The sequence below is a fragment of the Microtus oregoni genome, unplaced genomic scaffold (assembly GCF_018167655.1).
Source record: "Microtus oregoni isolate MIOR12 unplaced genomic scaffold, Mior012 000022F_ref0000154, whole genome shotgun sequence".
In the NCBI taxonomy this organism is placed as follows: domain Eukaryota; kingdom Metazoa; phylum Chordata; class Mammalia; order Rodentia; family Cricetidae; genus Microtus; species Microtus oregoni.
In genome coordinates, this window is record NW_024543081.1 from 23,855,535 (window position 1) to 23,869,229 (window position 13,695).

At 47.2% G+C, this 13,695-nt stretch overlaps 1 protein-coding gene across 3 annotated transcripts in view; it reads left to right on the forward strand.

Annotated features, from left to right (window-relative positions):
- Zfat (zinc finger and AT-hook domain containing) overlaps positions 1-13,695 on the forward strand; it is a 162,333-nt gene that overhangs the window by 38,148 nt on the left and 110,490 nt on the right. For all 3 annotated transcript variants that reach the window (XM_041672577.1, XM_041672579.1, XM_041672578.1), the window contains exon 3: positions 5,436-5,687. In XM_041672577.1, the coding sequence (XP_041528511.1) occupies positions 5,436-5,687 (252 nt within the window). The remainder of the gene's footprint in view (positions 1-5,435; positions 5,688-13,695) is intronic.

A 13,695-nucleotide genomic window follows, 5' to 3' on the forward strand; every position in this document is an offset into this window, starting at 1 on the left:
ATCAGATTCCCTGGAACTAGAGTCAGAAGTTGTGAGCCACCCCATGTGGGTGCTAGGAAGCAAACTATAAGAAGTTGCGAATGAATACTCTTAGCCACCGATCCATCTCTCCACCCTGTCTCAGTGTTCTTGACTGTGTAATTGGGATGGGGCTGATGAAGTACCTGGCGATTAAATGAAGGAGTGCCTGTGAGGTGCTCAGCATGGTGCCTTCGGTGTTCATGCCTCGGCATCATTGGCTTCACTGCCATTTCCACAGTATGGCTGATAAACCTGCAGGGAGAAAAGAGCTCTGGCCTTTAGCCTCTGGTGCCTCAGCTGTGCTGTAGAACAGGACACAGTCTTTCCCCACAGAGGGGTATGGCATTGTTCAGAAACCTAAAAGGCTTATGCTCCCTGGGTTCTGATAAATAATTCATTGTCTCCCCTATTGCTTCCTGGGCTTTGGAAATAAATGTCAGGAAGATTGACTGTCGGGGGCCCTCCATTGTTAGTCTTTCCAGATTTCCCAAGATCTGGAGCCACTGTGACTAGAGACCAAGCTGCCATGTATGAGCACCGGGAGGCTGGTTATCCGAGGTGCAGCCGTGATAAAAATCAGTGTGACCTTAATTCTACATTGGTCTCTTGGTGTGTGAGCTATTTTAAAACAGCGAAATCAAGGAAGAACATTCATTGAGTGAGGGTGAACAGGAATGCACACACATCTAGGAGTCACATGATCTGACGAAGGCAGGAAGTAGGATTTCACATCTCGGAATGTCAGGGCAGTGGTGCAGTGACAGACAGTTGCCATCCTGCCAGTCGTCCTTGAGTGCACTGCCGCTGTCACAGTGGCCACCTTTGTAACAGGGGCTCTGTAAAGTGGAGACTATGCTGTGCTTACAAACTTGAGGTGTAGGGAGGTTTGAATCCAGGGCCGTCCTACTCAAAGGCATTTTCTCCGCTCTGCACGCTGGGTCCATCCAGATGTTTACAGCTGAGCATCATTAGCTGGCCCTGAGGGGCTTTAGCAGTAAAGTCTGTGGTGGAGAATAAGGACACCCACAGTCCAGCTGTGCATGCTCAGCAAATGGTTCTGGAAAAAGTGCCAAGCCTTGGGAACCTCTGGGTCTTTTGTTTGTTTCCTACAGAGTGAATTATGTTTGGTACACACATCTCACTAAGTTCTTATAACAGTAAAATGAGATAATAACTGGGAAAGAGCCCCAAAACTTGAGTGATGTACAAAGAAAAGGCTTACATTATTAACTTTTGTTTTTTTGGGGGGGGGCTTTTTTCTTTTCTTTTGGTTGAATGTAAAAACCTCCCGCGATTCTCTCTGTTCTTTGACAGGGTTTTTGGCCTTGGATCTACAAGGGTGATTTTGTGGCAGAGAGGGTTGGTTGGCTTCCAGGGCTCTGAAGCACCATGGCTCTGCCCCTTTCTTTTGTTGTGAACTTAAAGCACAAGACACAGTGCGTTCTCCAAAAGCCTCTTTTGCTATTTTCACCCGGTGATCATTTTTTTTTTCCCCTTACCTGCTTACTCCTCTCCAGTTCTGTTTAAGATCCAGGGAGATCCAGGGATTAAAAGGCAGCTCAGGTGTCAGGGTTTATATTAGGAGGAGAGGAAAAAGACATACGAAGTGGTGGTTGAGTGCACATCCCGTGTGTGTGTGTGTGTGACACCAGTCAAATGAGGACATGGCTAGTCCTGCCTCAGTTGCTGTCGGCAGCATCAAGGAGGTGGTGCTAAGCTTTGAGCTGGACCACATTCTCGGATGTACTTGAGTCTGACCTGCAGGGAGGAAGTGGACATAGCGAGGGAGAGAAGGCAGGATACATGTGCATGTTCAGGAAACTCGAGCAGCTACACTGGACAGTGGAGGGGGAAGCAGAAGAGAGAATGGAGGTTTGTTGCTCTCTCCCTTTCTCCCTCTTTGTCTCCCCCCTCCTTTGTATGTGTGTTTGTGTGTGTGTTTGGACCATGTGCAAAAGGGCACATGGAAAAGTGTTGTGTTACTTTTCCTAGGGAGACTTGAACAGACAGAGAAATGATTTCATCCAGGTCTGTCTTGGTGAACTTGTGAGTTCAGTGGACTTCCTTAAGGGAACACAGAAGAAGGATTACTTATAGGAACATAGGACCTCAAAACAGCTGCTTCACCAAAGAAGTCCCACATTGCACAGCTGACAACATCCTTACAATTGCATAGATGGAGCCTACCCTTCCACTAACTGCCTATTTTCTGAGTGCTCTAGTACCTCCTGAGACCTGTGCATCTGGGAGGCTGGAGTAGGATGGAGGGGTCAGGATCTTAGGGTTGCTTGTCTTTGCCAGCCCTCCTTCTGTGGGGACTGTAGCAGCCTTGATCTTAGGAGGGTCAGCATACTATGACCACTCAAGCTGCTCCACTCTTGAGAAGACAAAGGATACATCACGCTTGGTGCTCAGTGTTCTCCAATACCTTGCCTGAGGATTGTGGGACAGATTTATCCAGAACAATGGAACAGTCCAGAGCCAGGAAATGGTAAGGAGACAAGGGTTAGTGGCAGGAAAAACCTGGAGCAGAAGGCTTGCACAGACTTGAGTTGACACAATCGCTTGAGACTGGAAAGGCTGCTTACTGTACAGACTTGAGGGCAAATGGCCAGAGCTCAGTGACAGACTGAGCTAAGGGACTCATGGAGGAGCAGAGGAGGCGCCTAGCCAGGCCTATCCTGATGTTTTGACTTGAGGCTGTGTGGTTTTCCTCCCAGCCCCAGAATTTTCAGCTCTTCATGAAATGTGGGTAGTTGACAGCAGCAACTTGTTTTCAGAACTTAAATTATTCCAAGCTCATTTATGAATATTTCATTTTTTGCTAACTAATTGGTTCCGAGGATCTGAATTACGGAGGCAGAGGATGGAAGATTAGTTTTGTCGCTGTTGTGTTGGAAGCTTTCAGGGCTGATTTTATTTCTTTCTTAACCACTAGATTCCACACAGCTCATTAGTTCGTCTGGCTTTGTGGGGTCAGGACACTGGGTTAGGTGCTAAGGGATAATGTAAGGCATAACCAGGGCTGCAGAGAGCCCCCAGTTTGCTGGCAGAAGGACTCACAGCCAGTGTGTCGTGCTGCTCACTGTGCTGTGCTCCCATTGTGTGTCATCAGCACTGCCAGCCCAGCACACTGTGTCTCTGGACAAAGCACAGGACACCCGTTACACTGGGTTTCCTGGCCCTCCAGCTGAGGGCACAGTTCTCTACAAGACACAAGTCATAAGCTTTTTTTTGGGGGGCGGGGGGAGACGGGTGGAAAGGTCTCAAGACCATCCTCTTTGAATGGCTAGCTGAAGTTTGGGGGATTGTTGTGGTCTTCCTCCGGCTCAGTAATTTGCTAGAGGAACTTACAGAACGCAGCAAAGACCTACATGTAGGACTGTAGGTGGGACTAGGATGGCTCTCAGTGGAACTCTGGGCTTCCCGTTTAGTGCTGGATGTCAACACGTCCTCATATCCTTTGTGTACCATGAGATCAAGACTTCACGTAGGAAGTCTCTCACACTGTCACCGCTCACAGCTGTTGCTGGGGGCTGGAAGGCCTACTGCTCATGTGTGATCTCCATTCTCCTAGGTCTTCCAGTCTCTTTCCCTCTGGTCCCTCTGAAGGTCAGAGGTGCTGTGTTGTATTGCGAAGTTCCCATCATGTGCCACCTAGGCCAAAGCCCTCAGGCACACATACAGGACGTAAGGGCCTGGAGGTCACCCAGGGCAAGGATCAGACCTCTTTGTCAGTTAAACTCATCTTGACTACACAGCTGTATGCTCAGAGCATTCAGAGAGCAGCTTCTGTCTGCTCACCAGGCTAGTGCTGGGCCATAGACTTCAGTCAGATGCTGGGTGCTGGCTTGTGCCGCTCAGCTGAGGGGTGTGAGGAGTGTTCTATAGGTTCTGTTAACCTTGCTTCCCGGATGTTAATTGCTGTTCTGTCTGGTTGTGTGTGTTGTTGTAAAGAATAATAATAGGGAGTTTCAAGACTGATGCAAAGGCTTTGTTCTTACTCCATTACTGGATTCCTTCCTTGAACCTGCAGTGCCCAGCCACTGGTCCTCCTGGGACACAGCCTTTGTCCTTGGTGGTATCCAGTTCTGACAAAGGGATCAAAGGGCTTCAGTCTGTTGGGTGCTTTGTCTGGTCCCTTAGTGTGTTTTACCCACCCCCAATGCTCTAGTGAGATGGAGTGCAGTCTGTAGTTGTGCTGGCTACCCAGGCCAGAGAAGGCTGTGGACTAGATCCTCAGGCAGTGCTGACCTGTGCTTGGCATTATAGCTCTGCAGAGGTTCTGTCACACAGGGAAATTTCTCGTTCCATTTTAGTGCCTAGTGTCCCTGAATGCTTGGGGACCCTGGGTTGAGGTGGGTTGTGGCCAGAGGACATAGTTATGCTGCTCTGCCCTGCAGACTGTGTTCCCATCTCCCTGTCTTGTGGGCTTGGGTGACCCCCTTGATTAAAGGGTGCCACTGTGCTAGCGTTGAGCAGAGTCACTGGTGTTTCCTTGTGCGAGCCTCAGCTCTTTAGACAGCAGGAAGAGTCTTGTCCATTCTACAGTCAAGCCATCACCTAACATGGCACCAAGCCCTAGGACCCCTCTACTCAATCCTGAGGAGTTGTTCAGTGCCAGCTCTAGCATTGGGGTGTCGCCAAGCTGGGGCCGTACCCCTGCTTGGACTGTCTCCAAGGCTTATCACATTCGTAAAACTATATTAGTCCCAGTTCACATGACTGTATGTTCAGTTCTGTCCACTGCTCCTGCTTCCTGCTTAATTCTACCTTCATTCTAGAGGCCAGTATTTTCATGATGAGCACTAATGGACCAGAATGCTGTTGTAAAAATGTAGTTTGGAACTCACTCTGAAGCAGTTCTGATCATACTATTTAAAAATTCCTAGGTCAGTAGGCAGCTTGAAGAATGTTATTATCTTTTGCCCTGTAATTTGTGGCTTTACATTATAATACTTTTCCCCTCCTTTTTACAGTTTCAGTCTTTGACATAATCAGATTACTTGCATAATAGGAATGTGGTGCTCTCATCAGTCCCTGAAAACCATTTGCAAAGGGGTCTTGAAGCACTTTCTGAGAACTGGGTTTAAGTGGAAGTGAGGATTAATAAGGGCAAGATTTGTGTACTGCCAGCCATCCTCACAACATGAACTTGTGCCCCCTTCCAGCTTTATTGAAGGACTGTGTGTAGAGGTTCTGACCAGCTGGTAGTCTTGAAGCAGGATATTGCAAAATCGATTACCATTAGCATCAGCATTAAAGATATTTGCAGCTGGTAATTTGGGGAATCACTTCAGACGTTTCATTTTTAATAAAACAGAGACCTTGACCACACTTACACAAAGAGGTTGAGTAACGGTCCTGCTCTGCTCCTCATGTGACTGCCCCCTGCCCTGTTGTTTCTTTTGCAGAGTTTTTGGTTATGAAGAGAAAGAGAGGCAGGCCCAAGGGTTCCACGAAGAAGGCCAGCACTGAAGAGGAGATGGTAGAGAGCCTAGTGAGCCCCAGTGAGGACGGTCCCCTGGCTCCAGAGGAAGGGAGTGGCCTGGCCCCTAGCACCTTGGAGTGTAGCAAGTGCTGCCGGAAGTTCTCCAACACCCGCCAGCTGCGCAAGCACATCTGCATCATCGTGCTCAATCTGGGTGAGGAGGAAGGAGTCACAGGTTAGTGCTGTATGTCAGGTTCTTATCAAGTGTTGAAATAAGAGCAGCGGGGCTGCGTTCCCAGCACCCCGGCCGCCTGCTTGGCTAGCTTATGCCTGAAATAACAACACACAAACTGTATTCATTTAAACACTGCTTGGCCCATTTCTATCTAGCCTCTTCTAGGCTAACTCTGGCACCTGGACTAGCCCATTTCTTATCATCTGTGTAGCACCGGACTTACCGGGAAGATTCTAGCCTACGTCCATCCTGGGTCAGAGCTTCATCGGGAGCGGGGAGCATGGCGTCTCTGCTGAGGCATCTGCTCCCGAGAGGAGAGCTGTTGAGTCTGAGCTCACTTCCTCTTCCTCCCAGCATTCTGTTCTGTTCACTCCACCTACCTATGTTCTAACCAATAAAATGGGCCAAGGCAGTTCCTTTATTAGCCAATGACCTTCCTCCATCATTTCCCCTTTTTCTGTTTAAACAAAAAAAAGGGAAGGCTTTAACTTTAACATAGCAAAATTACATATAACAAAACAGTTATCAAGTAAAAATTACAATAATCTTTATCATAACTAAGGAAAACTATAACTATAACTAACTATTCTTAACTCCATCAAAGACTCCAGAAAGATACAATATTACCTAAGCAAAAAAAAAAGTAAGCAACTTTTAAAACTCTAGAAATGACAGAGACATCTCACTGCCTGGACAGTCACCCAAAGTTTCTCTGTACCGTTGGGGCATCCATCTTCGGCCTACAGGCCCATAGTTTCCAGCAGACATTTCCACAAAGCATTAACTGCCAATACCTGCTTTTAGGCTGGTTGCTTGGAAGTAGTGTGTGCCTGCGCAGGTTCACAATGGTCGTTTACTGTTCCTGAGAATAGTCCCTGAGGTGAAGATGTCATGCAGTAGGCGAGACCTGCAGCATGCTGGTCAGAGGTGTTTGGAGAGGAACTGTGGGGATTATGGCAGTGGGAAAACTCTTATCTCCACCTTGGGGCCTTCATGTGTCAGGAGAACAGGGAACTTTTGGAAGCAAACTGTTGAGGGCAGTCATCGAGAGCAGGCATTCTAATATGAACACAGGGGACCTGGACAGTGCTCAAGCATGAGGTGGGGGACATTAAAGTGGATGGATGGAGTCAAGGGTGGCAGGCTGAGTGGTCACTGGTGACCGAGGACCGTGGTGGGCATTCTTGAAGAAAAGCCATCATGTACTTCCTCTGGCTGGGTTCCTGGCTGGGCTGCAGCACTGAAGCCCTCGAGTGGGGCTGAGGGTGATCACAAGCATGGCATGAAGTGGCCACAGCATGGCAAACTCACAGATAACCTTCTTTCTCTCTTCGAGGCACACCCAGATGATGGAGTTCTTGAAGGGCTGGCTGCACTGTGCCAAGTGTGCTGTGTGGGAGCCCAGCATGTGGTCAGGGTTTGAATCTGCTCCAGCCTTGCTGGCCTGCTTTAACTCCAGTTTCTTCATCAGTAACACAGGAAGAAAACCTGCTATTTTTGTGTGAGCGCTCTGAGTGTTGAGGCAGGGCTTCTCCAGAGCTTGGCGTAGCACTTGCCGTATCAGAAGAAGCAGTATTCATAAGCTCCTCTGTTAACTGTTACATCCATGTGGCTACAGAACCTTTGTCATCCTGGCTGTTCTGAGGACAGCACGCTTGACACTGAAAAGGGAAGACACTTGCCTGGTGTCTGTTGGGTAACAAGAGGACCTGACCTTTGACCCCAGGCCATCCTCTGACCCACTGTTCTTAATTTGTTTACTGTAAATGTCTCCCAGTGATGAAGCAGGATGCCTGGTATGCAAAATCCCGGCACAGATTGGATGGATTATTAAGTAATTCATCAATTTATACTTAACAAGCGTCCAGGTGGGTGGCTGAGGCTCATTGCCAGCATCTGTGGCAGCTGATTAAGACATCTCTCCAATCTCCTAAAGAGCGCTAACCGTGGTCCTGTGACCCTTGCCACTTTGTGTGGTAACAGAATCCTGACATGGCAGTGGGCTGACAGCTATCCCACAATGTGAGCAGTGTGCTCAGTAGGGGTCTGTGTTGTGTCTCAGCTGGAACCCGAAAGTCATTTTGGAAAATTGAAGATAGGTTTTAGAGAGCAGTTGCTTAGGATCAGGTCGTATTATCTCCAAACCTGAAACTCAGACAGCCCTGGCTCTATGTAACTCATTGATGTGGGTTATGGGCATTACTGTTCTCTCTCTGTGTCTCTGCTTTTCTGTCCACTGTCTCTTACATGCCACATGCAGACACATACAGACACATGTGCATACACCCACCCCTCCTCTCTGTCCACTGTCTCTTACATACCACATGCAGATACATACAGACACATGTGCATACACCCACCCCTCCTCTCTGTCCACTGTCTCTTACATACCACATGCAGATACATACAGACACATGTGCATACACCCACCCCTCCTCTCTGTCCACTGTCTCTTACATACCACATGCAGATACATACAGACACATGTGCATACACCCACCCCTCCTCTCTGTCCACTGTCTCTTACATACCACATGCAGACACATACAGACACATGTGCATACACCCACCCCTCCTCTCTTCTGGCATCCTCCTTGATTCTTGTTTATCTTAAGAGCCCTGGCCACTAAGGCAGCCTTTCTGGTTTCTACCTGGTCATCTGCAGACTGGTTCGCTGCCATTAAGAGTTGGTTGCTGTGCTTCCACAGCCTTGTCCTGTCCTGGCTGACTGAGATGCCAGGACCTTTCTGAAGATGCCCGGTATTTGGGACTTCAGCTCTTTTGTGGTACTGAACTTTCCTTCCTGCCTCCCAGGTCTAGGTCTAATTTTGGGGCAAAGTAATAAGTTCTCATCTAGCTGGCATAGAATCTATCTCTTCTTATTAGTTCTTCATCTTTTCCCACTCCAGATGACTTTACTATGTGGCACTGTGGCATCATCTTCCAGGGTTTCCATGTTCCAGTGTTGAGGTCAGCCTTGGCACAGCCAGTGACAAGCTGTGTTATTATGTTTTTTTTTTGTGTGTGTGTAATTATAAACAAGGACTTAGTAAAATCTCCTTAGGTATTTGTGTCTGTGTGTGGTTAAATTCCTGACCGCAGATCTGCCTAGTCAGAAAATACGTGTTACTACATTTCTTCATAGATAGCCCCCACCAACTTATGGTCCAAAACAGTCTGTGATTTCTCCAGTCAGGGACAATTGGTCAGGTATACAGTATCAAGCATTCCCTCTTATTGAATCACCTTAAGTCCACTTAGACAGCTCTTGGTTATTGGAACACTTGTTAGACCAGTCATTGCTGCAGTTCATAGGCTTAACACCTGGGTAGAACTGTCGATTTTTCTTTTCTTTCTATTTTTTTTCCTTCCTTGGAAACTTCAGCGATAGGGACTTACCTTCAAGTTCTGAGAGGCAATAGCAACTCCCTATATTATTTCGAGGCGGTCTCACGGATCTCTGACCAATGGCTTGGAGAAGTTTCCCTTGTCTGGCTCTGGGGTATTTGTTAGGTGCCTTATATGACCCCAGGTATACTTTTTTTTTTCCGTTTATTTATTTATTAAAGATTTCTGTCTCTTCCCCGCCACCTCCTTCCATTTCCCTCCCCCTCCCCCAATCAAGTTCCCCTCCCTTGTCAGCCCTTAGAGCTATCAGGGTTCCCTGCCCAGTGGGAAGTCCAAGGACCACCCACCTCCATCCAGGTCTAGTAAGGTGAGCATCCAAACTGCCTAGGCTCGTATTGTTTTTAATTATTTCACGAGCTGTTTTCTAGTACCTCTCAGGTTACACGGGATACTCCCAGAGTTTCATAGTGGATGCCTCATTGAGTTCCCAACCTAACAAGGAAGCCATTGTTACTGTGCTTAGATGAGAAGATTGAGCACCATGATGGTAGCCCTGACTGACCTGGAGCTTGTTATGTAGACCAGGCTGCCTTTGAACTCAAAGAGATCTGCCTGGATTAGCCTCTGTAGTGCTGGAATTAAAGGAACATACCATTACTCCCAGCTTGAAAAAGATTGACATAGCCTGTATGTGGTTCTTGTGACTGTTTTACTAGGTGTTCCAACCCCAAACAATGAGCAAATGCCTACTGTTGTCATTTTTAAATACCATACTGTATTTCTTCATAGGTGTAGGCCTATAGTTAAGGGACAATAAAATTATTTCGAAACAGTCTTTAACACACAATCTCATCATGAGTCTTTGCGTGCCATTATTGACTTAGGAAAACGTCTCATCGCATAACTTTGGGTAAAGAACGAATATTTTACATTACAGCATATTCAGGTATTGTCAAACTGATCTGAGAATGCAGGTCCCAGCCCCTTTCCAGCTCAGGCTTTGTCTTCCTTTGTCCTCCATTGTGTAAATTGTTACCCTTTTGATCTGTCATGCAAATCTTGCTTTAAAACTTTTAATTCATAGCTCTTTCATCACTAGTGGATTCTTTCTGTGCATGGCTAGTTATTGGCTATTTGTGTTTGTATATGGTGGGGGTTTTCCTCGTTCATGTCCTTAACTCATCATGCCTCTGAACTGTCCTGTGTGCTGCAAATATTCCCCTCAGTTTCTCATTTATCCTTTAAAGTCTCTTGTATTTCTTGTTGGCTTTAAATTTCTTGCCCTTTTATATTGTAGCTCAGAAAGCTGTTGCCGTGCTCTCAAATATGCCTCTGCCTATTTCTGTTGCTCATGTGCTTTCATTAAATCTATATACATAACTTGAGAAGTAAGACTATACACACATATTATCAATACATTCATGTCAAGGAATTCTTAATAAATTTTAGCCAATAAAATATATTAAAATATAAGATCTATAGAAAAGGCTCTTGCAGTTCAAAGTCTAAACACTCCTTACAAATAAACATTATGCTTTGGAGTTGCAAAGATAGCATAGTGGCCCCATGTCCCCACACCCTCCCACCAAACTAATACTAAGATTCTTAGTGTGCTGGTGTGGCTCAGATCACTTGTCTTCCATATAGACTTGTCAGCTGTTCTGCCAGCAGGTGGCAGAATGGTCCTACTCCATCAAAGCTCACCTGTTGCTGTCCCTTTACTCACACCCCCACTCCCGACAGGCTTCCACTGATCTGGTCTCCACATCTGTGATTCTGTCCCTTTGAGAATGCTGTGTAAATTGAACAACACAGTATGTGATCCTGTAAGACTAGTTAAAAATCGGCAAAACAGCCTGTGTTTAAACTCCATTTCTAATTTAGACATCTAGGAATCTAAATCTAGCCATGTTTTTTTTTTTTTAATTTTTTTATTTTTCGAGACAGGGTTTCTCCGTAGCCTTTGGTTCCTGTCCTGGAACTAGCTCTTGTAGACCAGGCTGGCCTCGAACTCACAGAGATCCGCCTGCCTCTGCCTCCCGAGTGCTGGGATTAAAGGCGTGTTCCACCACCGCCCGGCTGTAGCCATGTGTTTATCCAGAGTCCCCTACTCCTTTGGGAGCAAGATCTTTTCTTCCTGGCCGTGCCTGGTTCTACCACATCCCTTCCTTAACAATCAGTGTTATCTCTGTCCCAGGGATGCAGAGCACATCCCTTCCCTGAGCCTCTGGCGGGGAGGCTTTCATCTACCTTAGTAAGCAATGGAAGTCCCTCTGCATGCTTCCTGTTGTTTGCAGTCCGCTCTGTGATAATTAGGCAGCGACTGCAGCAAGGCAGGCAGGCCTGGTCCTCCTACCAGGATTATCAGTGTACACAGTAATGAGCTGTGTGGAAAACAGCCTCGTCCTTCATTGATCCGGGTGACCTAAAAGGACTTTAATTTCACAGATAACCTAATGCAAAGGTAGAGACCTCGCTGTTTTTCCATCCTTTGGTCTCCGTGGATACCTCTCAAATGGAGAAGTGCCCTTATGCCCAGCTGCCTGGGGCTGAGTTGCTCACACTGCACCGTGCTCCCAAGCCTGCCATACACAGTATTGCAATCTGAAAGCATTCCCATAATTTTTCCTGTCCATGCACTGTAAAGAGTACTTCAGTGACATTTCAAAAATTGACCTTGACTCTAGAGCTTGTTAAAACAATTAGAAGAGAACAAAATAAGTGTTTTTTTTTCCCTCTCCTCTGAACCCTGGCAAGTTAAAATAACATTTTGAATATGTATTCAACATTTATTTATTTTATTCTGAATTTCAATAGTAAGAGGAACTGGGAAAAGAAATGGTTTTCCCCTGTTGTTATGCGAAACAGCTGGTGTTTTTGAAAAACACTTTTCAGCCTACAGAAATCAATATGTCAAGTTTCTGAAAGTGGCTTCAGAGCCTTCAAAGTTTGTTATTTCTGGGGCCATTCCCTGCAAAGAGTGTTGTAAAATTCCCCATAGCTAATGTTAAATACTCTCCTTGGAGGAGTGCATGGGGTCCTCAGGTAATCCCAAAGACACCGGGTGTACTCCTTGGAGATTTGGACTGTCCTTCAACTCTGTGCCTTCTGCTGTGATTGTGACCACTGCTGCTGACTTGATGAAGACGCTCTGAGCTACATTTGAGAGTTCGCAAGTGCTGGGTGTGCAGCGGTCCTCTGAGTATCCCACTCTCTCCTGGAAGATGAGCGTGGATACAGCGGTCCTCTGAGAATCACACCCTCTCCTGGAAGATGAGCGTGGATGCAGCGGTCCTCTGAGAATCACACCCTCTCCTGGAAGATGAGCGTGGATGCAGCGGTCCTCTGAGAATCAGACCCTCTCTTGGAAGATGAGCGTGGATGCAGCGGTCCTCTGAGAATCAGACCCTCTCTTGGAAGATGAGCGTGGATGCAGCGGTCCTCTGAGAATCACACCCTCTCCTGGAAGATGAGCGTGGATGCAGCGGTCCTCTGAGAATCACACCCTCTCCTGGAAGATGAGCGTGGATGCAGCGGTCCTCTGAGAATCACACCCTCTCCTGGAAGATGAGCGTGGATGCAGCGGTCCTCTGAGAATCACACCCTCTCCTGGAAGATGAGCGTGGATGCAGCGGTCCTCTGAGAATCACACCCTCTCCTGGAAGATGAGCGTGGATGCAGCGGTCCTCTGAGAATCACACCCTCTCCTGGAAGATGAGCGTGGATGCAGCGGTCCTCTGAGAATCACACCCTCTCCTGGAAGATGAGCGTGGATGCAGCGGTCCTCTGAGAATCACACCCTCTCCTGGAAGATGAGCGTGGATGCAGCGGTCCTCTGAGAATCACACCCTCTCCTGGAAGATGAGCGTGGATGCAGCGGTCCTCTGAGTATCACACTCTCTCCTGGAAGATGAGCGTTGATGCTCACTGTTTCTTTTTGCTGCCTGTTTGTGCTTTTTTTCCCTGTCGATATCGCCTCTAACCACAGTTGCTCCCCCTAAATGAACTGTGTCTTTCCAGAACATGAAGCAACGTACTCCCTACCCTGAAGATAGTTCCTCCCCTCAGCACACCCATCACTCTTCTCTCTGTACTACCTGCCAGGTTAGTGAGGCCTGGCTGCTATACTTCCCCTCCCTCCACTTTACCCCCCCAGGAATACGTAATGAAGACTTTCTGTTCTTCCCTTCTCTCAAGCATGGCATCCTCTGTTTTTGGGGTGCCCCGTTTTGCTTTTTACTCTGAATAACTACTCATCCTTCAGCTGTTATAGAATGCTAGCAGCCCCAAACCAGTGGGGCACTAACATAACATTGAGGTCTTTTCTGTGGGACACCCATCTTCTATACCAGTCAGCTCCTGTCATTTCTAAATCCCAGGGCTTAACCCCAGTGTCTCTTTCCTGTGCTTCACCTAGGCCTCCCAGAAGCTCCTGGCTTCTCTCCTCTCTCTGCAACTTGGCCAGTTTCTGAGCTTGTTTGCCATAAACTTATGGCTTAGAAGGTGAATTCCATTCAGCTGGGGCCTGCTTCCCTGGGGACTAAACAAAGATTTTCACCTTCCTTTTCTTCGTCAGTATCCTGATGAGTTTGCCATAAATAGGCCTGGCAGCTTACTTGCTCTGTGGGCATGTCATTTCTCAGCAGCTCTGTAGTGTTTA